Consider the following 24,953-nt stretch of genomic DNA (forward strand, 5'->3'; position numbering starts at 1 on the left):
TATATATATATATATATATATATTATGTCGGTTTGATTTGGGTTCGGCTTGACTTTTTTTTGGTTAACACCAAACCAAACCAAACCAAGAATGATCGTTTTTTTTTTCAAACGCCAAACCAAACCATAAGTCGATTTTTTTTCTCGGTTTGGTTTGGTTCTCCGATTTGATTTGACTTGATGGTTTGATCTGTACACGCCTAACTACAAACACAAAGAAACCCCCCCTCCCCCATTTTAAAAAATGCCCCTCTCCTTCTTTCTCCTCTTCTAGCCTCCCACCCCGTAGACACAAAAAATGCCCCCACCCCATTTTCTTTAATTTCCCCCACCACCACTTTCTCCTCTTTCAGCTTGCACCTCCACCCCCACCCCTGCAAACACAACAAAAACCCCACCAAGTCCAAAAAAAAAAAAATCATTCGTTCTACTATTCAAAATTTGTCTTGTTAGGAAAAAAGTCAAATGTAAAAATTAGAAGAAATCTCATTTATGATAAGTGATTCAAAGACAAAAACCAGCTTCATTCAATTTTTGCTATGTAAAAAATTAAATTGATTATAAATTTTTTTCTTCTTTTCTACAATATTAAATTGAAAAAAGTGTGTTAAAATTCACAATTTTTTTATATACATTTTTTTAATATTTGTTTCTTTTTTTGAAGAAATTGATGAAGTGTAATAGAAGCTTAGGTTGAGGATTAAAAGAGGGAGAAACGGGATTGGAGTGGGGGGTGGGTGTAAGAAAAAAAACTGAAAAATGGGATGCGAGGTGCGGGGTTAGGGTGGTGGTGTGAGAAAAAAATTAGAAGAAAGGGGTGGGGGGTGGGGGTGGGGGGCATTAAAGAAGATAGAATGATATTTCCTCCGTTTCGGAATAAGTGAATTGTTGGAATATTTATTGGTGTTTCAAAATAAGTGAATCATTGAATTTGTTTTCAATTTTACCCTTATGACTTGCCAATCAATTAACTTTTGAAAAAGTATTACAAGGTCAACCTTTTTTCTTTGGGTAAAAATGAAAAGTTGTGTTAAATTTATGTCTTTAATACTTTTTCTTAATATGTATGTCAAAATTCAACAATTCATTTATTATGAAATAAAGAGAGTACTAATTTGCTTTAAACTTATTAAAGGGTAAATAAACATGTGTTAAGTTAAAACGCTAAAGTAAATTATTAGAACAAGTTCAGGAGTAAATGATTGACTTATATATATATATATATATTTAATACTTTCTAATTAGTATTATTTTTTCAATTGACATTATACTTAATTCATTCAATCTCCCTTTGAAAAGCTAAAAGGATATAATCTCCCTTTGAAAAGCTAAAAGGATAAATATAAAGTAAAGAATAAATATAATTCTCCTTCAATCCATAAATACTTATTCACTTTTGACTTGACATATACTTTAAGAGGCAATAAATAGAAACGTGATTTTAATATACCACTCTTTCAATATAATAAAATTTTTTGCTTTGAAAAAAATGCAATGAGTGATGTATTGTATTTCATACCAAGGATAAAATGGATAAGAATATGTAAATTATAGATTGATTTTATAAACTGAACAAGTATTATTGGATATTTTAAAATAAAAAAAATGAATACGTAAAAGATGTGCAGAGGGAGCAGCTATATTTTTGGTACGATCCCTTTTGCAGTTTCCATTTTTTTCAACTAATTCTTCTATTCTCAGTGCCCCAATCAATCGCAATATAAAATTAATAATGAGCTGTTCATTTTTTTATGATACGGAAAATTTTGTGTAAAACTCTATTTAGATTTATTTTTTTGAAAATTATAATTATTTTTTTTTATGCATATAAAATATTTTAATATTTTTTTGTATATATGAATACATAATTTTGAGGTCCCAGACAATTGCTTAAATGACGTACAGGAAAGAACTGCAAAGGGAAAGCACAAGTGCACTTTTTTTTAATATTATTTCTTCTATAAACTGTGCGAGAAATAATTGGTCGCAGTAATGGTCGCAGTAACTGGTACAAAAACCTGAATGCATTTGAATTTTGTCTCATCCTGGAATAGTACTCTGCGAAATGAGATAGCGCAAAAATTTCAGAAAGGAGCATGCTACTCACTTGTTGAGTAGTTCGGTAGGATGTCACTTTCATATTAGTCATTTTCTTTTTCGTTGCAGCTTAGCTAGCTTTTCAAATAATTAAATTGTAAATGTTATTCTATTATTTATTGAAAAAAAAAATGCTCAATATATAGAAGTACAATTTTTTTTCTTTTAAGAAAGAGTTGACGAAACATGAAGGAAATCTAATTTAATTTGAGAATTTTTTTTCATAAAAAAACTAATTATTTTAGAAAATCAAATACCATACTTAAAAGAAAGAAAGTTAAGGACTCCTAATTAAATTAAAAACCATACTTAAAATAAAGAAAATTAGGTCGTATGCTAACTACAATCTGACACTACTTTTTTTTTTTTTTTTTGAGGTAGGGCGTGTTTTTCTAGTAAAAATAGTTAAATAATAATTTGATAAAATAATAAAAAGACGTTTCTTATTACGTATTTAAAACATTTTAATATTTGATACTTATTAAATTTTTCTTATTCTAACGCTTTTATATTTGTTTCTAGATTTTTCAAATCTTATTCAAAACAAATTTAATTGTTTTATAATTTTTAAACTAATGAAAAAAGTATTAATTGTCGTTAATTCTGATAACTTCTAATAAGAAAAAGTTTTACCATAAATATATATTAATTAATTTTTAACTCTTAAAAATTAGAAAAAATATTGAAAAAACTTTTAATGAAGGGCAAAAAGTTCAAACAATATTTTTAAAATCTTTCACACTTTTAATATATTATAGATATCTATTATAGATATAGATATAGATATAAATATGTATTTATGTATAGTGAGCCGTATATATGATGACTCACCACTTTTTTTTCTCTATTTATTTATTTAGTTATTTATTTGATGTTGAACTTAAAGACTGATATGTTAAACTGAACAGTTCCCCAGAATAAATGCAATAAAAACTACACGTCTTAAGGGTGTGTTCGGTATGATGAAAAATATTTTCTCAAAAATATTTTCCTATTTTTTCTTGTTTGATTTTAATAAAATATTCGAAAAATATTTTCCACAATAACTCATTTTTCTCAATTTGAGGGAAAATGACTTTCCTCATGGGCTAAGGGAAGTCATTTTCCACAAAATGACAAATGTGACTTATGACCCCACCCCCACCCTTCTTCCCCACCCCACCAACACTCATATTCACATGACTCAAAAAATTCACATTTCTGAAAAATTTACATTACTCGAAAATATTTTTCACTGTGCTTTGTTTCAATTTTTCACTGCTTGAAATATTTTCAATGTTCGTTAATTGTATTGTTATTTTTATATGCATAGAGAAAGACTTACCTATGTTACTTTTACTAATTGCAGATTTCATTTTGTCATTGGTGTAACTTGTTTCACGAGGTTGAATAAGCTTATCGTTCCGTTATATTTTTATTGATTGTAGTATCTTGAGATTGTCCTGACAAAATATTGAAAAGTGTCTTCTATATTTGTTAATTAATAGTTGCTTAAATTTAGTGATCGTAATATTTTAATATTCGATATTGATATTATTTGTTATGTTTAAATTAGTTCTTACAAATTGTTGAATTGTTAGAGGCACTGATATACTAGTTAGCAGTTAGTAGTATTTTCTAAAAGAATATTTTTTCACTCACTCATCAAACACTATAAAATATTTTTCTAAAAAATAGTTTTACTCACCAACCAAACACCATAAAATATTTTTCGAAAAATATTTTTCACTCACTAATTAAATATAAAAAAATAAGTAGAAAACCAACTGATATACCAAGAAAATATTTTCCAAGAAAACAAACACACCCTAAGTCTCTGTGTAAATTACCACTTGAAGTTGCTCAATGGGTACATAATACCCAAGAAGGACTTTCTGTTACTTTTCAAGTCACTACATTTTGTCAACATCCTTATGTGTTTTAACAGGGTGTGGTCTAACATGAATGCTCTTTGTTTCTTTTATTCCAGGGATTTGCATAGAGCAGATAGCGCAAACAATCCTTATGCCACCAAAATTTCATGTTAATTATTTCTTGATTTTTTTTAAATTTATTTTAGGCAATTCATAATCTCTATTGATTTAGGAAATTCTTTGTCCTAATAGATTTGGAAAAAATAATTGTCCTTGTCGAATTTGGAGTCTTTTTCTTATAAATTTGGGATCATTTGAGAACTATATATAGGGGATGTAGTTGCGGAGGAGATTCTAAAGCATTATGCACACTTTTTCTTTTATAGTGAAAAACTCTCTCGGCATTTGCTTGGAGGATTAGGCCTAGCCGAACCTTGTTAAATCTTTGTGTTATTTTTCTTCGCTATTTATTTGTTTGTGGTTGTGTACTAGTGAACCCACAATATTTCTGCAACAATTGACATCAGAGCAATGTTGAGAATTTTACACATTATCAAGGGTTAAGATGTCTTCATCATCTTCAACAAAGAATGAAATAGAAAAATTTGATCGAAGATCTAGTTTTAGTCCGTGAAAGATTAGAATGAGATCGCCCCTAGTGTTACAAGGGATATGCAACGCAATTGAGGGAGCTTTTCTAAAACAATTGAAATAATCAGAGAAAGCAGACCTAAAGGAAAGGGCTTTGAGTGTAATTTTTATGAACATTACAGATAACGTTTTTGGGAAATTGCTGAAGAGGAATTTGCAGCAACCTTAAAGAAAAAGTGGAAAGACCTGTACTCTACAAAATTGCTGATAAACGGCCTCTACTTGAAAAAGATGTTGTAGGATCTTCATATGAATGAAGGTACATCGGCTAAAACTCACCTTGTTTAGTTTAATCCAATTATGATGGACTAGAAGAATGTGGATATCAAAATTGATAGTAAGGATCAAGCCTTGATCATATTATGTTCTTTACTACCCTCTTATGATAATTTTGGTGATACATTGCTATATAGGAAATACAGTATTTCACTAGATGGTATTAGTAATTCTCTAAATCTAAAAAGTTGAAGAAGATCATTTTCGGTAGCATTGCTGAGGGCGAAGAACACAGCAGAAAGACTTTAATCGAAAAAAGTCTACCACTAGATCTAAGTATTGAGCAATGAAGTAGAACTGCTATGAATGTAGAGAGAAGGGTCACTACATAAGAGTCCTAAGCTAAAGGAAAAAAGAGGAAAGTAAAAAGTTGATTGTTTGGCAAATATTGTTGACACTAGTAGTAATTTGATGATAGTGACTATGTAAGGGATGTTTGTGCCATGACTTCTGATCATAGCACAATTCATGAGTTCTTAATTCTGGTGAAACTTTCCACATGTGTCCACACAAAAATTGGTTTGGAACTTAAAAGCAAATGAGTTGGGACTATTTACCTTGTGATTATAATTCATTAGAGGTAGAGGTGACAGGCATCATAAAATTAAGAATGTTCAATGTCATTGTCAGAAATATTATGTGTTGGCATGTTCATCGACTGAAGTTGAATTTAATTCTCTTTCGATTTTGGTTTATCAAAGGTATAAGTTTCACTCAGAGAATGAAATGCTTAAAATGTATAAAGGATCCATGGTACTCATGAAAATGAAAGACAAACTTCAGTCTAGACGTATTATCTTTAAGCGAGTGTAGTTGAACGGGAAGCATTCGTAGGTTTTAGAAAGAGTGGTTTGAATTAGTCTTAGTTGTGGAACTTACGACATGGACATAGGAGTGGAAAAGGATTGTCTTTATTGAATAAACAAAATTTTTTAGATGGTTACAAAAATCAAGCTTTGAATTTTTGTGAATTTTGTGTGTTTGGTTAGCAAATACAGGTGAGGTTCAGTAAGAAAGCAGAGCACAAGACCAAAGACAAATTATATACATTTGGACTTGTGGGGTCCCAACAGAATTTCGTCTTAAAGTGGTGCCAAGTACTTTATGACGTTGATGGACGATTACTCAAGAATGGTATGGGTGTATTTTCTAAAATTAAAAGATAAGTCATTTTTGACATTTGTTAAATGGAAGACGATGGTTGAGAGAGACTTTGAAAGGAATGTTGAGCGTCTTCGGCGGTCAATGGAGTAGAATTTTGCAACATAGAGTTCATTGGTTAATACAACACAGAGGACATAGCGAGACACCACTGCTATGTTGGAACACCACAACAAAATGATATTGCAGAACATATGAAGAGAACACTTTGTGACAGAGCACGAAGTATTCTTTCACACTCATGTGTTAGCAAGGATTTTGGGCTGAAACAATCATTAAAACTTCTTAGTTGGTCAATAGATCTCCATCCACTGCTATTGAGTTCAAAACTCTATTTGAGGTTTGGTCCAGTTGGTCTGCTGATTATTCAAATTTGAGTATATTTGATTGTTGTTGTTGTTGAGTATATTTGATTGTGCTGCTTATGATCATGATGCTCATGTGACAGATGACAAACATGAACTGAGGGCAAAGAAGTGCATATTTCTAGGGTATGCAACTAGAGTAAAAGATAACTGATTGTGGCGCGTAGATCACAAGACTTCAGGGATAATTATTAGTAGGGATGTGACATTCACTGAATCTGCCTCACTAGACAGTCTGAAGAAGAAGACGATAGCAGAAACAAATCTTGTTGTTTGTCACTGCATAGAGCTAGAAATTTAATCTCCACAATAGCTTAACCCAGTAGTTTAGAAGTGGAGGAGGTGTGAAACATTAATCATGATGATAATATCAATTCACCTGAACAACAACAATTGTATAGCATTACAAGGCAGAGAGAAGATAGTGATTAATCAACCAAAGTGGTTTGCGGATGTAGTTGATGGAACTCTTTTTTAATATGCAAATTGTGTGGAATTTGCTTTGTTAGTTGCAGAGGCCATTAACATGCTTTAGCCTAATAGGGGTAAATAAGCTATTTCTAGCTCGGAAGATGATCAACAGGTTGGTACTATGTGTGAAGAGATTGATTCGGTTCTTAGAAATCAAGCAAGGAATTTTGATTCATTACCAAGGGGACAAAAGATGGTATGCTGCAAAGGTGATGTTGATGTGATGAAAGTGTTTACACATAATTTGACAGATATGACTACCAAGTCAGTCCCGAACAATAAGTTTAGGCATTTCCTAAACTTGATTGGTGTGTGTAGTACTCAGCGAGCCCTTTCGAGGGCTGGAAGCAAGGAAGAGAGACGCTGTCCCTATTGATGGAGCTTCAAGCCACGGGGAAGATTTGTTAATTATGTCTTGAATTTCCCCTTTTTCTACTTTAGAAAACTTATAATCTCTATTGGTTTAGGAAATCCTTTGTCCTAATAGATTCGGGAATGAAAATATATAATATTGGGAGAGCCTTTTCCTTATAGGTTCGGGACTATTTGGGATCTATATATAGCGGATGTAGTTGGGGATTCTAAAGCATTGTACATTTCTTTTTTTTCTTTTATGGGGAAGAACTCTCTCTACATTTGCTTGGAGACTTAGGCCATGCCGAACCTTGTTAATTCCTTGTGTTATTTTCCTTCTCGAATTTCTTTATTTGAGATTGTGTGTTAGTTAACCGATGATATTTTCACAACATTTCATATGTTTATATTTTTAACAGAATTTCTTTAAATTCATGCTGAAATGACATCTAATGAGGTGCAGGCCTCAAATAACTACGAAAGACGTGGCATTTCGTACATCATGGCTGATGATGAACCAAAGTCCCTTGGAAGGTGTTCTGTCTTTACTTATGGTGTGGGGCATATGCTGAATGATATAACAGCTGCATGTTGGTATACATATCTCTTGCTCTACTTGACAGATATTGGATTGTCCCCAAGGTTTGTACTTCACACACAAGTGATATGGGATGTCACTGAAGAAGAAAATGTGCCCATAAGGGATGAATTAAACGTGCATAAATTATTTCCTACATATAATTTTGTCCCATTATTTCTATTATAATAATTTGAAGCGCTAAAGTGATCAAATTATTTGATCATCTCTAGTTGCTCCAAGGTCCTAGTCATAAATGTTATTTAAATCTGTACAGAAGAAAAAATGGAATTCATTATTTAAGAAATACATGGAACCTCGTTGTGTTTTTATTGTTTCAGAACTTCTGAGATTATAAAACTGTGAAGACATTTTTCTTCGTTTGATTGGATGACAGAAAAGGATATTTTTCAATTCATAAATTCTCTTTCTATGGAAAATTATTGTTGCTGTTAGACTCGGAATTAACCCTCTCTAGTTCACAGCAATGCCGCTACAGTTACACTTACTGGCCAGTTTGCTGATGCATTTATGACCATAATAGCTGGTGAACTGGTATACTCCATTATATTTTCCTTGTTTTCTATGCAAAATGATTCTTATATATTGTTAGATGTTTGTTACTACCTTTTATGATTTATGTCTTGTGGAAGCATACCATGACGCTTAATATCTGAAGGGTTGGGGTGGATTGCTCCTCAGTTCAGAAATCTGTTCCCAGACAGATGCACACAACAAGAAGTAGGAGATGTGTATGAACTAAGAAGTGCAAGAGTAAAGTAAATAGCGGACACAAGATTTTTATGTTGAAACTCCTTGCTTAAGGGAGAAAAATCACGACCTGCCTCCAGGATTTCTAAGCTCCACTATACTCGAACAAACTCTTGAATACACACTCCGATGATTTACCACCCAATCCTTTGTTTTCAAGCAATAACTCTATTGCATGAAAACGCATGCAGTGCCTCTACTGCTTCAACCTCCAACTAACTCTAACTGGACTCCCCAAGGTAACTCTAGCTTGAACAATCACCTAACTCTAGATGATTACAATTGAAAGGAGTTAAACCACAACACCTACAGTAATCATAAGCAAGCGTAGGCAAAAGTTTAAGAACAGTACACAAAGACTTAACTACAACAAGGGAGAAAAAAAATACAACTTGATGAATGCAGTGTGTAGTCTTTGCCTTCAGCTTCAAAGGATATTTAGTTGTGAGAATATGGAAGCATTAGTTTTCTTGTTGAGTAAGATGAGCAATATATAGTGTGACACAAGAAAATCTAGGAGAGATCCCATTGTTTGAGGCAAAACAGTGGCAACTGCTTTTTCCACCAACTTTATACTTTGTGTCAGCTGTGACTGTTGACCGTGACAGTGCTAGTGAGCCCAACCTGTTCCCTAATTCGTAGCAGCTTTGGCATCAAAAAAACAACAGGAAACAGGTCCCAACATACAATTTACATATAGTTTGTCAATCATCCAAACTAAGGACTTAACAATATCCCTTCATAGAATTAGTTAAAGTTAGTTTGTCCAGGTCAGTGCAGATATGACTATTATCTGTTTCCTTACTTCTTCAACAGGATTATATCTAACCATTTTGTCAGACACTTATGTACTTAATTAAGGGACGACCCGGTTCATACCTACTCCGTATGTGTCGGGGAGGGGGGGACCACTCCGGGCCTGACCTACGCGCCCTCACCCCAGCTTCGCTGGAGGGGCGTTTCGAACCCCCGACCCTGGCACACCACGGTAAGCAAGCTTACCGCTGAGCCAAGGCCATCCCTCGACACTTATGTACTTAATTAAATGCAGAAAACTTTTTCCTCATTTGGTGTATATCTAATTCATTTCCTTTTACTGATCAAGAAAAATTAAATAAGTTGGAGCATTTAACACTGCAACACTTTTTTTTCCCTGTTATAACGCAGATAGACAGGTTTGGTCATTTAAAATTATGGCATGGCATGGGATGCCTGTTAGTTGCTGTATCTTTTACATCACTCTTCGGTGGTTGCCTCCCTTGCAAAATTCTTGGCTCTGATTCACCCATTGTTCAAACTGCTGGTTACTGCATATCTGCAGTGATCTTCTGCAGTGGGTGGTCTTGCACACAGATATCACACATGTAATCTCCTCGGAGTAACTCCTTTTAGATATTAAGAATCTCTTTCTGCAGATTGCTGGCATAGAATGGAATGCTTTTAGCTTTTCCTTCCATCTGCCTCTCTTTCTCCGTATATGTTTCTGAAAGTAGAACTTAAAACGTTAGTTGTCATTTCATCTTCAAGAACTCTATGGCAGGCTTCATTTTATCATGAGCTAGAAAATAAGAAAAGTTCTTTTGTTTTCTGTTACTGACATACTCTTGTCTCTGTTAGTTGTAATATCCACTTATATCTATGCTGAAATACCCAGGATAAGGATTCATGCCTAAATGCTTATTGCAGGTCGATGGTGAATGGAGTCACTCTGAACCCAACAAGCAGAGTAGCATGTGTTAGCTGTCGCAATGCTTTTACAATGGTTTGCTATTTGCTAAATGATTTGGTGCATGTATTGACAATTTATTAGGAGCATGGTTTACTGATCTTTTTCCTTCTTTTACCATTTACCTGAAAAATATTGGTGAAGATTGCAAGCCTAATCTTATATGCGATCGCGTTGTTTATCTTCAATAAGAAAACTTCTAGCTCACAGGTTGAAATTAAGAATCAGGTACATTTTCATCAAGTTCTCCTGTATTTTCGATTCGTTTCCTATTGGGTTAAATTTTGATTACAAAAACACTGCATGCAGTACCAATTCATGGCTTATATGTCGATTTTCATTGGAGCAGTCTTTGTGATTATATTTCAGCTTGGAACTAAAGAGCCAAGGTTTGTTACATTGTCCCAATCCCCTGTGGTAATATTGGGTTATTGCGATTACTTGAGGATAATTCTTGGTGTCAATTGTAATACTATATGTGTCTCTCATAGTGAGGATACCTTGAACACAATTGCACATGTATAAAACTTCATAATTGAAGAAAACTGTAATTTCTTTTATGCACTTTCATCTTTCAGAACTTGAAGACTTCTTTCTGGAGCATACTATTAACATCGTAGTATTCACATTACTTCTGCAGTCTAAAACAAGAATCTGATGGGAAACGTGCTGCAGCGTCTTGGAGATACTGGTTGAAGAAAGTCCCATATTACCAAGTACTTAGCATCTATGTGTTAACTAGAGTTGTGACTAATGTTTCTCAGGTCAGTGTAAAACTGATCTCTTTTGTTAGTTTTCAAGAACATTGACCACTCAAATACACAATATTGCATTGCTTAGGCCAACTAATTTTTAGTATCTGTATTTTTTTTTTGACTCAGACATTCTTAGCTGTTTATGTAATCAATGATCTACGGATGAGCCCATCTTCGAAAGCCTTGGTATGCGCCTTTCCATCAAATTGAAATAAACTGCTCCTCTTTTGAGGAAAAAGATGTTCTAATTAGTCTTAATCATGTGAATAGGTTCCTGCCATCATCTACTTAACCAGCTTCATCACATCTGTCCTCCTCCAGGTTCTCTTCACCATTCAATTCATATTTATTCGCCTAACCTCACTTTCTCTGCTCATGCATAAAGTATTTTGATTGCTTGTAGGAGCTCAAATGGAGTGGTGAACGGTTGAAGGCCTTCTTTTCCGCTGGGGGTCTCCTTTGGCTATTTTGTGGAACTTCAGTAATTTTCCTCCCAATAAACATGAACGCTTTTATGTATGTCTTGTCGGTACTTATTGGCATAGCAAATGCCTTGATGATGGTAAGTGAGGTTCTTTCTTTCTTCTATTTCTTTTTTATTTCCAGATTGATTAGTTAGTATGTATAGTTCTGTTGTTACCTGGATAAATAACTTTGCATAATACTCTCCCGAATAAGTGGTCCTCACAGGGCGGACTTGGTTATCCTATCAAGAATGACCCAAATAGAATAATATTGGTTTCGAGAACACAGAAGACCGGTGATGAAATCCATGTTTATCATCTCCTATTTCTGGGGATGGCTATATCTTGAGATGTGCCACCGTGCCTCAAATGTTCAACCTTTACTTCTTGGGCATTTAAACACTTAGCAACATCCCTTCTCATATTATTCCACACATACATCTCCTTCAAGTCATGATACTTCTTAGTAGAGCCGGGATGAACAGTATATATCTGGAGACATGGGCTTCGATCAAGATTCTATCTCGTAGCCCATCAACATCAGGAACACACAATCTGCCTTGGTACCGCAAAACGCCATCTGCCCCAATCTCAAAGATATTAATTTTTGCTGACCAACATCTTCCCTGTTTTGCATCAGTATGATTTTCCTTAACTTCGGCACATAGATATGACTTCGCCACTTCATGAACAATCACTTTCCAATCCTTGGAGTCTAAAATTCAAACTCCCAAATTAGCAAGCCAGTGGATGTCCTTTGTCAAACCTCTCTTTTACTCCTTCAGAATGAGAAAGTCACTCCATCGACAACCTGCTAAAAGCATCAACAATGACATTAGTTTTACCTGGATGATAGTGTAAACTCATGTAATAATCTTTCAACAACTCAAGCCAGCGCCTTTGACTGAGATTTAGCTCCTTTAGCGTGAACACATATTGTTGACTCTTGTGGTTTGTGTAGATGTCCACATGCACCACGTATAAGGAGTGACGCCAAATTTTGAGTGCAAAGACCACAACCGCCAATTCAAGATCGTGGGTAGGGTTCATGAACCGTACGTTGCCTGGAAGCATAATTAAGCCAGAACATTCCCATGTTGCATAAGTACACATCCAAATTCTACCTTATAAGCAACACAATATACCACGAACCTTTCCATACCCTCAAAGAGAGCCAAAATTGGGGCAGAAGTCAATCGGTCCTTTAACTTCTCAAAACTACCCCACAAGCATCAAACTATAAGAACTTCACATTTTTCTTGATCAACTTAGTTAGTGGAACCGCTATAGATGAAAAACATTCCACGAACCACCTATAGTAACCTGCTAGACCCAAGAAACTCTTAATGTCAATTGGAGTTGTTGGTCTAGGCCATTTCATTACTGCCTCAATATTTTGGGATCCACCTTAATCCCTGCACTAGAAACAATAGACTCGAGAAAAGCCACAACGCCTATCTAGCATTCACGCTTGGAAACTTGGCATACAACTCTTGATCCTTAAGTGTCTAATATACAGCCGGAGGTGATTGGCATTCTCCTCCTCGCTTTAGGAATACACCAAGATATCATCAATGAAAACAACAACAAACAAATTCAGAAACTGTCTAAACACCTTGCTCATAAGATCCATGAAGGCTGTAGGTGCATTAGATAAACCAAAGGACATAACCAAAAATTCATAATGGCCATAGAGGGTTCGGCAAGTTGTCTTGAGAATATCATCTTCCCTAACCTTCAATTGATGGTAACACAAACCGAGATCTATTTTAGAGCAACACTTGGAACCTTGAAGCTGGTAAAAATGATCGCCAATTTAGGAAAGAGGGTACTTTTTCTCACTGTGACCTTATTCAACTAATGATAGCCGATACACATACGAAGGGACCTATCTTTTTTCTCATGTGCATAGGAGCATACGAAGGAGATATACTAGGGTGAATGAAACCCTTATCAAGGAGATCTTTAAACTTTTCCTTCAAATCTTTTATCCCAATGGGAGCCATTCTATACAGTGGAAAGGAAATGGTCCGAGTATTGGCGAAAGATTAATTCCAAAATCTATCTCCCTATCAGGAGGAATTTCGGGAAGGTTCCAAAACTTTGGGAATCTCATTAACTATAGGATAGACTATACGGAGGGGCTTTTAGCGTTAAAATCCTTCATCTGAACTAGATGGTAAAAACAAACTTTAGATATTAATTTTTGGACTCTAACATAAGAAATGAATCTTCCCTTTGGTGCCAAGGAACTACCCTCCCTTTCTATGACAGACTTATTAGGAAAACAAAAGGTGACCTTTTAGTTCTACTGTGCAAGGTAGAATAACAAGAGTAGAGTCGATCCATCCCAAAATCACATCAAAGTTTACCATATTTAGCTCTACCAGATCCAACACAGTATCCAATTGAAAGATAGACACAACACAAGTTTTATAAGGACTCCTAACAAGTGGACTCACCAACGGGGGTAGAAACTAAGGAGTATTTAGGAATATTTTTGGAACCAAAACCAAAATTCATAGCCACATTAGGGATCACATAAGATAGAGTGGATCCGGGGTCAAGTAGCTCATAAACATCATAGGAGAAAATCTGAGACATACCTGTGACAACATCTGATGAGGCCTCTAAATCCTAATAAGTAGATAAGGGCATGTAGACGGTTGCAACCTTAAATTTACCAAAAGTAGTACCCATTGGAGCCGGAGTTGAATGAAGTAGTAGCTAGGGCTGCATTGCTCTAAAAAGTTTCTTTCAACGAAAGACACTCTCACTAAAAATGACCAAGCTGAACACAGTTGTAACACATACCCTTACTCATGAAAAAAGTCCTGCAATGTAGGTTCCCTCATGTGTGGTAAGGGGGATATGATGGAGTTGACTGAGCCAAATATTCCTGAGACTGAGTACCCTGCATCCTGGGGACATTATTAGATTGGAACCGCTGATCACCAAAAGGCTTTGGGATTGGTGCACTAGCTAATGACTAAGCATAACTCCAAAATTTCTTTTTGAATCAATGTCTGCCCCCTTTACCACTTTGCTGCAGGCTTGCATCCTGTTCTATTGGCTTAACCCTTTTATTTTTATGCTCCTCAGCCTCAACCTACTTTTTTTTTTTGCATTCTCAACCTGTTGCATGTACACCACTAACTAGGATATATCCATGTCGTTGTTCAAGATTGCCTCTTTGCTTCCTAGTATCAGATCATTCGAGAGACCAGAAACAAATTTACTTATCTGGGCCTTCATATTAGACACCAACTCTGGAGTATTATAGAATAATTGGGTAAACTTCAGTGCATACTCCTTAAGACTCATCTTTTCCTGCTTCAGGTTCAAAAACTCCTCAGCCTTACATTCTCTCAATTATTAAGGAAGTGATCGAGAAAATCCACGAAAAAAATCTTCCAAAACTATAGGTTTAACTTTTTCTCCCTTTATCTCCTCCCACTCATCATACCATTAATACTCCATCCCCATCAGCTGGTAGGCTGCAAACTCCACTCCCTTAGTATCAGTAGCATACATAACTCTAAAAATTCTCTCCAGGTTATCAGGGGTCCTCTTCAACCTTTGACCTCGTGAAGGTGGGTGGGTTTAGCCGCATGAACTGCCCAATCAGAGTAATATTTGAGGAACCCACAGTAGATCTCACATTGCCTGAATGAATGGACTGAGATGACATAATCTGAGCAAGCATATGGATAGTCTATCTGAACTCATCATTAGAAACTTTGCCCTGTGGGGGCCTAGGTACGGGTGGCATAGGTCCAAGGAGCCCATGGAGGACTAGATGTGGCTAGTGGAAACTCAGTTGGAGCAATAGAATTAGAATTACTGGCTTCATTATGAGTTTTCGGAAACAACCTTTCTACTTCCTCGGAGGTAGTGGTATGGACTGCTTATATTTTACCCTCCCCAGACCTCACTTTGTGGGAATATATTAGGTCTGTTGTTGTTGTTGTTGTATTATGAGTTTGCTTCTCATGTGTAGGACGAATCTATTTAGCATTTGCCCTAGTGGGGGAAGAGATTCCAGATGAAGTCTTTTGGCCGTTAGTTCTCCTTAGAGGCATGATCTAAATCATGGGAAGATTTAAGAGTTAGAAGAATTCATTTCAAACTAGATTCTCTAGCACGAACTATAACATGAAGAAGGAAAAAATTCATAAATATGTTGTAGCATCTCGTTTATAAGCGGGGTGCGCTACACACCCATAAATAGGACTCTACCCAATACGACTTTGTAAACACCCCGGGATCCTAAACCTTTCTCTGATACCAAAATTATCATATCTCAAGCTTAGGCTCTGGCCGTGACGGGCATCCCTGATCAATGAAGGCTCGAAAAGACCCCTTAGCATAACATTACAAGTATAGTACAAGAAATATAATCACTTGAAAATCTTTTCTTCTGAACTATGTATTTACACCGACATCTAGTAACCAATATGCTATATGGGTCTAGTACAACCAGGCGGTCCTCAATCCATGTTTGTCGCACATATTGAGATAATATATTTGGCCAATCATAACATAACATAAAAGGTAATAATATTGTGCAAAGCAAGCACACAACGGTTATTCATTTTTTAGGACAGGGACCTTCCTATCTAGGCAAAAAAGATTTTCGATGTTGGGTCACAAGGACTACACCTTCTCGGTGAACTGCATAATTCTCTTTTAGCCCAAATTAAAACACTTCCATATCATTGATTCATGGAGTCATATTAAGGCTGTTGAAGTATTGAGTTATTTTCTGTTATTTTTCTTTTTTAGTTTAATAATTTTATTTCTGAAATTCAGTTATTTAAGTTGATATAGAATGGGATTTATTAGTATCCTAATTGAAGGTAGAATAAGATTTCATCAGTTTCCTAGTTAGAAATAGAATAAGAATCTTTTGTCTATTTATATTCTCAGATGTGGATGAATAAACAAGCAGAATATTTTTTTATCTTCAAACGTTTTCTTCTTCTCTATGTTCTGTTGAACAACAATTGGTATCAGACTCAATTTCTTGAGGGATCTGTGAGAGAGAAGACCCCAAAAATAATCTTGCGTAAAAGTCAATATTGTTATGGCTTCCAACAATTTTTCAATTTCTTCATCCCTAATTTTTTCTGGTGAGAATTATCTAATTTGGGCTATCAAGATGAGAACATACTTGCGAGCATATGATCTGTGGCAAGTGGTAGAGGTTGGAGGAGAGGTAAATCCTTTGTCAGATTATCCAACTATGGCGCAAATTAAGAATCACAGAGAAGAGGTTGCAAAAAACTTTAAAACTCTCTCTTACATATAATCAGCACTTTCGGAAGTAATTTTCGCTAGAGTTATGGCGAGTGAGACTGCAAAGGAGGCTTGGGACAAGTTGAAAGAAGAATTTCATGGAAGTGACAAGATTAGACAAATAAAAGTGATAAATCTAAGAAGAGAGTTTGAAATTCTCAGAATGAATGATTCAGAAACTATTGAAGAATTCTCCAACAAGTTGATGAAGGTTGTAAACCAAATCAGACTTATGGGAAAAGAGCTTACAGATTCAAGAATCATGGAAAAGGTTCTTGTGAGTTTGCCGGAAAGATTTGAAGCAAAGATCTCCTCACTCGAAGATTCGAAGGATCTCACAAAACTGTCACCTTTAGAACTTGTACATGCTCTTCAAGTTCAAGAGCAAAGAAGATCCTTGAGGCTAGAAGAAGCTACTGAAACTGTTCTTCAAGCCAAGTTCAAAGGGAAGATGCAGATGCTAGAGGAAGGTAAAATCCCAGAAACTTCTACTAATTCTAGTAGAAATAATCAAGGCGATTCTCGCAATGGAGTCAAGAAGAGAGAACTTTCCTCCATGCAAGTATTGCAGAAAAACAAATCATAAAGAGGTTGATTGTTGGTTTAAGGGGAAGAAACCACCTCTCCAGTATCGTATGTTATTTGTGGATGAAACTTATCAAAACCACCTCTCCAGCGTAGATATTGCAATAAGCTTGGTCATATTGAAAGGTTTTGCAGAGTGAAGAAGGAGAACAACCAACAAACTCAAAAAGCCAATGTTTCGGAAGTTGAAGAACAGGAGGAGTTTGTGTTTACGGCAATGGAAGCAACAAAATTGAATGATAAAAACACATGGTTTCTGGACAATGGTTGCACTCAACACATGATCAGCAAACGAGAATATTTTACGAAGTTTGAATCTGCCAAAGGTAGTGTCAAGTTGGCCGATAAAACCACGTTGGAGATTGTTGGTAAAGGAACTGTGGCAATTAAAGCTCCCAAAGGTACTAAATTTATTCGAGATGTTTTGTTGGTACCTGATCTTGACCAAAATCTATTGAGTATTGGTCAAATGCTAGAACAAGATTATATATTACTGTTCAAAGACAAAAAATGTGTTTCTGATAACAGTGGCTAAGAAATGATTACAGTTGAAATGATAAAAAGAAGTTTTCCTTTGAATTAGAACTCGAATTCTGAGCAAGTTTGTCGATGTAGTCAATGTGAGCAGGTTATTGTGACCACCAAGCACAACGATGACGATTTTAGTTTTTATTCTGGAAAAATTGAAAATTGCTGTGCTACAATGGACGTTGAAATCGAACAAATCACTTCTCAAGAAAATTCTCAAAAGCTTCAAAACAATAAGGAGGCTATAACTAAGGATAATCCACATACTGTAGCTGGGACCACATCCGAATCTCTAGACTCTGGCAATAACAATAGTTCCAATTCAGACCTCACATTTCGTGAAGATTAGAAGGACAGAGATGATGGGATGGATGATTGCGATGATGTGTCAAGCTATGATGATGTTGATGACTCAGAATCTCGTTGCAAGAATGATAGTGTTCCAGACAATGCTTCACCTCATTCCGATCCTTTACAGAAATGTGGTTCAACAGAGGAAGGAGAACATTCCTCAGGAGATGTTTCTTTAAATCCTGCAGCATCGAGTTCTGAACCCAGTATGGATGCAACGTCAAAAGATCTTAACTTCGCAGATGAAAATACTAGTGCAAGTGAAAAGCAGGTGCTTATGAGATATTTGCTTTATGGTATCTGCAAGCAGTTGTTATGCCGACTCGTAGTTCTTAATTGTGGCCATGTTTATTGTGAAAATTGTGTGATCAATCTTAGCGACAAGCTATGTGGATGTCCAGTTGGCAAACTGGAGCATCCAAATGGATACCTCAACATTTGGTTGATTCTTGCACACTACCTGGAAGAGCAGTTTACCGATTTATATGCATTAAGGGAAAAGGCATCAGCGTACAGAGTTGATGACCATCAGCCCAATATCAGGACGAAGTCGCTGGCTGCAAATCACTACCTAGATTTGATCTTTCCGCATGGTTAACGGATAGAGGACCGCAAGTTCATATTGGAGTAGGTTGTGGTCATTGTGGGATATGTCCTATTGTTGGGGAACGGTACAAATGCAAAGACTGCTAGGAGACAATAGGAGCTTGGAAGATGTTCATTATGGATAACTATAAGGAGCTTATGCCCGAGTACCTTGGATTTGTGAAGGGTGCTGTGGACTCTGATTATTTGTCTCTCAATATCTCTCGTGAGATGCTACAACAAAACAAGATTCTCAAGGTGATTAGGAAGAACCTTGTGAAGAAATGTATTGAGATGTTTAATGAAATTGCTGAGACCAAGGAGGATTAACTTGCTGATATATTTACCAAAGATCTTCCCAAATTCAGATTTGAAACTCTTCGTGAACAACTTGGAGTTACCAGCAAACATCTCGAGGAGGAGTGTTGAAGTATTGAGTTATTTGCTGTTAGTTTTCCTTTTTAGTTTAGTAATTTTATTTATGAAATTCAATTGTTTAAGTTGATATAGAATAGGATTTATTAGTATTCTAGTTGAAGGTAGAATAGGATTTTATTAGTTTCCTAGTTAGAAACAGAATAAGAATCTTTTGTCTATTTATATTCTCATATGTGGATGAATAAACAAGCAGAATATTTTTTTATCCTCAAACGTTTTCTTCTTCTTTGTGTTCTGTAGAACAACAAAGGCATTCACATTTTTGGTATCATCATACCAAGACTTGCATGTCACCCATATCATGCCATACCATTATCATTAAAATTTTTAGACTCTCAATCCTCCGCCTTAAAAAATCATGTGCATAATCATAATTAAACTTTCCATAACATTTCAAAACATCTGATAATACCGCTTCGTTCAATGATACAAAGGATGGAAAATCATTTATATTTCTTGTTCAAGTCAAAACTTTCAAGGTACTTCATAACTATGGCTTAATATTCATACATTTTTACTCAAGTTTTAGACATTAAGATTCATCATTTTCAAAGAGCCATTCTAGCATCAAAATCCCAAATAAAGATTTGAAAATCATTCATAGGAAAAGGAGAAATTCATATCAAGCTTTCATAGTAAAATCCTCAACCCTAGTTTCAATCCATCTTTAGAAAATATTAATAACATGAAATAAATACCTTGTATGAGTAATTTAAAGTAGGGGGTGTTCAAACATACCTTTTGACGGAAATAATTTCAGGAGATCTTAAGAGTAGAAACTTGAATCTTGAACCCCAGTGATTTTGCTTCTAGGAGTTTTGAAGAGAAGTTGGTTATGTTTTTGAAGAATGAAAAAGGGGTGGGATCGTTTAGTATAGGTTTGGGACAGTTCTTAAATACGGAAAGGACCAAAATGCCCTTAAAATACGAAATAAAAAATGAAATCCCAGTGGGCCGGGGGGGAGAAGGTCCCGTCTGTGTGGCGAGAGGCCACAATGGAGGCAATCCAGTGGCACCTCTCTAGTTGTGGCATGGCAGGGGGGGGGGGGGGGGGGGGAGGAAGGTGCCGACCTCCCCCGGCATGATGCACGGCCTCTTTTTGATCCTAGAACTTCCTTTGACGTACCTGAACTCTTTCCAAGAGATTCCTAGTCAACATAAGAGTTATAAAGGTTCATTTTTATCTCTAATAAGGCATGCAAGCATCCTGGGCGTTACAAAACCAATATCTGTTGGTATATTTTCTGTCAATTATCTCAAACGACAAGTCCAGCTTGGCTTAGACGATTAACCAGACATTTCATAACTTGTGTTTTTATAATTGATTCCATTTAAACAATTAATAAAGATGTTTCTATACTGTCTCCATTTAAACAATTAATAAGAATTCACGCTAGCAGCCATGGTAAAGCATGGAAAAACTTAGCCCTTCACATGGTGTTTACACTAAATAATACCTTTCTTTTGCATATGTGTTTATCTATAAAATTGGAGAATTAATATATGTACTCACCTCAATTCTATCACTTGATCATGGGTGTGAGTAAGTTATTTCCATGAAGTCCTTTAATCTCACAACAAGTCAATGGAACCACGTGGAAAGTGAGGATTGATGTACCTGACTACAAGTAGTTTAGGCATAGTTGTGATGTATCATTCCGAATCTCTGTTTCTTTTAATGAAAACTAGAAAACAGACACTAAAGAAGCAATTGTCTCAGTAAACTGACTAATTGTATATGTTTTAGGAAAAGGTAGCAGAAATGAGGATGTTGCGTTGGATCTGTGGTCTTACAAGACTGACAGGGTTAGGAATGAGATTATTCGGGAGAAGGTGGGCGTGGTATCAGTGGAGGAAAAAATGCGGGAAGTTAGGTTGAGATGATTTGGTCATGTGATGAGGAGGGGCACAGACGTCCCAGTTCGTAGGTGTGAGAGACTAGTGTTAGATGGTTTCAAGCGGGGTAGGGGTAGACCGAAGAAATATTGGAGAGAAGTGATTAGACGTGACATGGAGCAGTTACAGCTCACTGAGGTGAGGACATGACCCTGGCTGGAGGAAAAACACTAGGTTAGAGGGATAAGGTGGGTGGATGAATCATAGTCCGTAGTTAGGAGGGTTTTGGTGTCTTTTGTTTGGTAATATACGTTATTTTGTGGATGTTGTATCTATGTTAGTTTTATCATGTCTCATGCTTTGGATGTTTTTGTATATTGTCCTGTGTCTTGAGCCGGGGTCCTATCGGAAACAGCCTATCTACTTCTTTAGAGTTAGTGGTATGGACTGTGTACATTCTACCCTCCCCAGACCCCAATAGGTGGGAATATACTAGGTTTGTTGTTGTTGTTGTTGTTGAAACTGGTTACCAATCGATTGTGTAATTATCAGACATTAGTGCGTTCATTGCTTCTTGCTGCAAACCGCAAAGCAACACTGAGTTGATAAGACATCCTGGGTCATATTTCATATATGTGTGTTGCTGTATCGTAGAAGTTTTTCATTTTGATGGCAGGTAACAGCAATTGGAATGGAAAGTGAGCTAGTAGATAAAGATCTTGATGGATCTGCTTTTGTTTATGGATCATTGGGCTTTATTGACAAAGTTCTATGTGGAGTGTTTCTGTACTTTCTCGAGTCATATGAGAGTAAGCATCTGCCTCCCCTCTCTGTGTCTACTACATCCCTGACAATCTAAAACAATAGTTTTCCTGTGTCCTTTATTAAATTTTTGCTTTGATTTTGCTCATTATTATATTAACTAATTTGCATAACTTGCCTAATAACTTACATGTTATATGTTCCTTGCCTGCTGAAAGTTATAATGTATCATAATCCTTGTAAAATTATTTCCCTTTGAGATTTAGTTACAATGATTTGCTAGCACCAAAGGAAAAATGCTTTGATTTCCCGTCTAACATTTTTTGCAAGATATTACTCTTCTCTGTTGAACTTAAAGAGTGTATATGCTATGTCTTACATTCTCTTTTTTTCCGTTTTTTGTGCACGGCATGGTTGATTCAGGTTAAATGATAAATTAACTTGAATTTTGTTCTCAATAATGCAGGAAAAGATCCTGTTGCCTGTGATCCAGCATATCCTTGTTTCTCCGTTACACGATTTTCTCTAGGTTTCATTCCAGGGATTTCATCCTTAATTGGAGTCATAATCGCATTCTTCATAAGATCCCACACATCCCATCCTAAGACATCGACAGAACCCCTCTTGGCATAGCTCTCGAGGAGTAATGTGCAATAAATTCAAGGTACTTCATTGATATGGGAAGAGGATAAATGACATAGGCCAGTAGTTCAAGATACTGCAAAATGCAACATGCATCTTATTTTTTCTTCGTTGATGCGTTTGTTTGGCCAATTTGTTCTGAATTCAAGTTTGAGTTATGTTGTCAGTGATGTACTTTTGAATATTTAGTATTGTTATTATTATGAAAATAATATTGCACGGTGGCCGATTAGTTCGATATTCAAGTTTAAATTGAATATTCAATGATACACTTGAATGGTATAGTCACTATACAAAAATTAGCAAAAATAAAAGACGTGATGTACGAAACATTTGTAAAAGAGAAAAGTCACAAGCATCCCTTAAACTATATCCGAAATTGCTATAACACACTTAAACATTTCGAGGGTTCGATCACCCCTCTAAACTCATCTTTTCTATATTTTTGTTTTCCTTTTTGCTAATACGGCTATCAAGTAGCAAAATATTTTTTTTTTATCCTTTGTGCTGAGTTAGCAGCAATGTCAGCACCAAAGAAGCACAAAAATATTGAAAAATGAGTTTAGAGGGATAATATGCCCTTGTAAAGTTTAGGTGTGCCATAGAAACTTTGGGTATAGTTTGTGGGGATTGGGAGGGGTACTTGTCACGACCCGAGTCGAGATCCTGGCCGCGACAAGCATCCCGAATCATGAAAGCCCGAGTGCCCTTTTTATTTTCTGGCAATCATGCACAATATTCAAACAATATAAAGAAATGCGGAAGTTTTAACATATGGAAACATGGTCAATTTCATAATTCAATTGGACAATACTAAAAGAAACTCTTAACATTTAAAATATCTGACACCAGTCTGTGAAATATCTAACAATTACAACAATCAACATCTATCTAAAAGCAAAACAGGGATAAGACCCCCAGTCAGGCCATGAATCAAAATAAATAACAATGTCTTATAAACCCGATCTTCCGGAACAAGGGAGACTCACCAACTGCAAATCTCAGACACACCAATCTAGTGCGGGATCCTGGGACTGAGCCCCAGATCCTGAAATATAGTGGGTCAATACAATTGTACTGGTATGTGAAACAATCCAAAATAACATCTTTTATTACGCAACGTAGATGAGAGCATTTTGTAAAACATTACATATAAGTAAAACACATGACCATAATTTAGAATTCCAAATGCATTCTTTCAAATCATGACTCAACACCTTGTTATTTTTTTGAGCAAATCGGTACACCCTACAATCTAAAATTTCATGGGCTATATAGAATCAACCCTTGACTCGGCGGCTAAGCCTCCAATCCAAGTGTGTCGCAACGATTGGAGTTTTAATAAGTTGGTACACCCCTTAACAAGTATTTCGTGGCATCATCCTTACATGATGTCCACATTATCTCCCTCTCAGGATAATACCCATATCGGCAACTATGGTTTCCAACGATGATCCCTTACACTTAAACGCCTTCTTCGGGTAACCAATTAGCTCTCTTAAGCCCAACTTTTAGTTCTTGGAAACCATGCTTTATATTTTCAAAACAATCTATACTTGTTTTGTTAATGGCATGTCATCACCGGGTATCGTCATACCATGACTTGCAAGTCAATATCATATTTATTCGAAACATGCACATGACCACCCAAGATTTTATAACATCATAAGAGGGTTATCACTTTGAAGTCTCAAGAAAACTTATGCAATTATCCTCTTTCTTTGCAAGACTTAAACATGCGGTGGTCATGTCAATTTATTCAATTATATGCAATTCTTCTCTTTTAATGCAAGAGTGTAGTATTAGCAAGAAAATCCCTCTCATCATATCATAAACCATGTGAAACACTATGTTGTTGAGAAACTTGCTTCCAAACCTTAATTCATGCATGGAAAATCACTCACAATGCAAATATGTTCATGCACTCAATTAAACATTCAAAACTATATACGTATATAGATAAGGGGTTAAAATTTGATTACCACGAAGAGGGTTCGAAACAATGCATATAATTTCATCAAAACAAATTAATAGCATGCTTTGCGAAACAATCTTCAAAACCCTTAATTTACAACATGATTATAAATCATTATATATGATAAAAACGATAAGATCCATGCCCATAGGGTTTGAGGATAGTCCCACATACCTTAGATTTCTTAGTTCGAAGAATAGAACCCAAATTTTGATTTGTTTCTTGGGAATCTTGAAATTAAAAGTTGAGCTTTTGATCTTTGAGGGAGGAAGTAGGGTTTTGATCTCGATGAATTTGAGTAAATTTGGGCATATAATGCCTCTAAGACGTTTTAATTTATTGTTAACACAATTTGGGGCTTTAGGGAAAAGTCTAAACTGCCTTTTGAAATTAAAATTTTCAGTAGAATCCCATTTTGGACTACCAGCGTGTC

At 35.7% G+C, this 24,953-nt stretch overlaps 1 protein-coding gene across 4 annotated transcripts in view; it reads left to right on the forward strand.

Moving 5' to 3' along the window:
• The window catches only part of LOC107845292 (major facilitator superfamily domain-containing protein 12), a 27,787-nt gene extending 5,004 nt beyond the window's left edge, over positions 1-22,783 (forward strand). The window contains exons 1-14 of one of the 4 annotated variants that reach the window (XM_047398544.1): positions 3,962-4,859; positions 5,866-6,377; positions 7,691-7,869; positions 8,290-8,359; positions 9,743-9,939; positions 10,262-10,337; positions 10,446-10,529; positions 10,611-10,690; positions 10,942-11,065; positions 11,183-11,242; positions 11,327-11,377; positions 11,460-11,618; positions 21,818-21,950; positions 22,370-22,783. In XM_047398544.1, the coding sequence (XP_047254500.1) occupies positions 7,730-7,869; positions 8,290-8,359; positions 9,743-9,939; positions 10,262-10,337; positions 10,446-10,529; positions 10,611-10,690; positions 10,942-11,065; positions 11,183-11,242; positions 11,327-11,377; positions 11,460-11,618; positions 21,818-21,950; positions 22,370-22,536 (1,341 nt within the window). In that variant the 5' untranslated portion in view covers positions 3,962-4,859; positions 5,866-6,377; positions 7,691-7,729 and the 3' untranslated portion in view covers positions 22,537-22,783. Of the gene's footprint in view, positions 1-3,961; positions 4,860-5,865; positions 6,378-6,398; positions 7,083-7,690; positions 7,870-8,289; positions 8,360-9,742; positions 9,940-10,261; positions 10,338-10,445; positions 10,530-10,610; positions 10,691-10,941; positions 11,066-11,182; positions 11,243-11,326; positions 11,378-11,459; positions 11,619-21,817; positions 21,951-22,369 lie in introns of those variants that run through there. The other 3 variants (XM_016689526.2, XM_047398541.1, XM_047398543.1) reach the window with 3 other exon arrangements.
• Positions 22,784-24,953: the final 2,170 nt, after the last annotated feature.

Source organism: Capsicum annuum, chromosome 10 (assembly GCF_002878395.1).
Source record: "Capsicum annuum cultivar UCD-10X-F1 chromosome 10, UCD10Xv1.1, whole genome shotgun sequence".
NCBI classification, from domain to species: domain Eukaryota; kingdom Viridiplantae; phylum Streptophyta; class Magnoliopsida; order Solanales; family Solanaceae; genus Capsicum; species Capsicum annuum.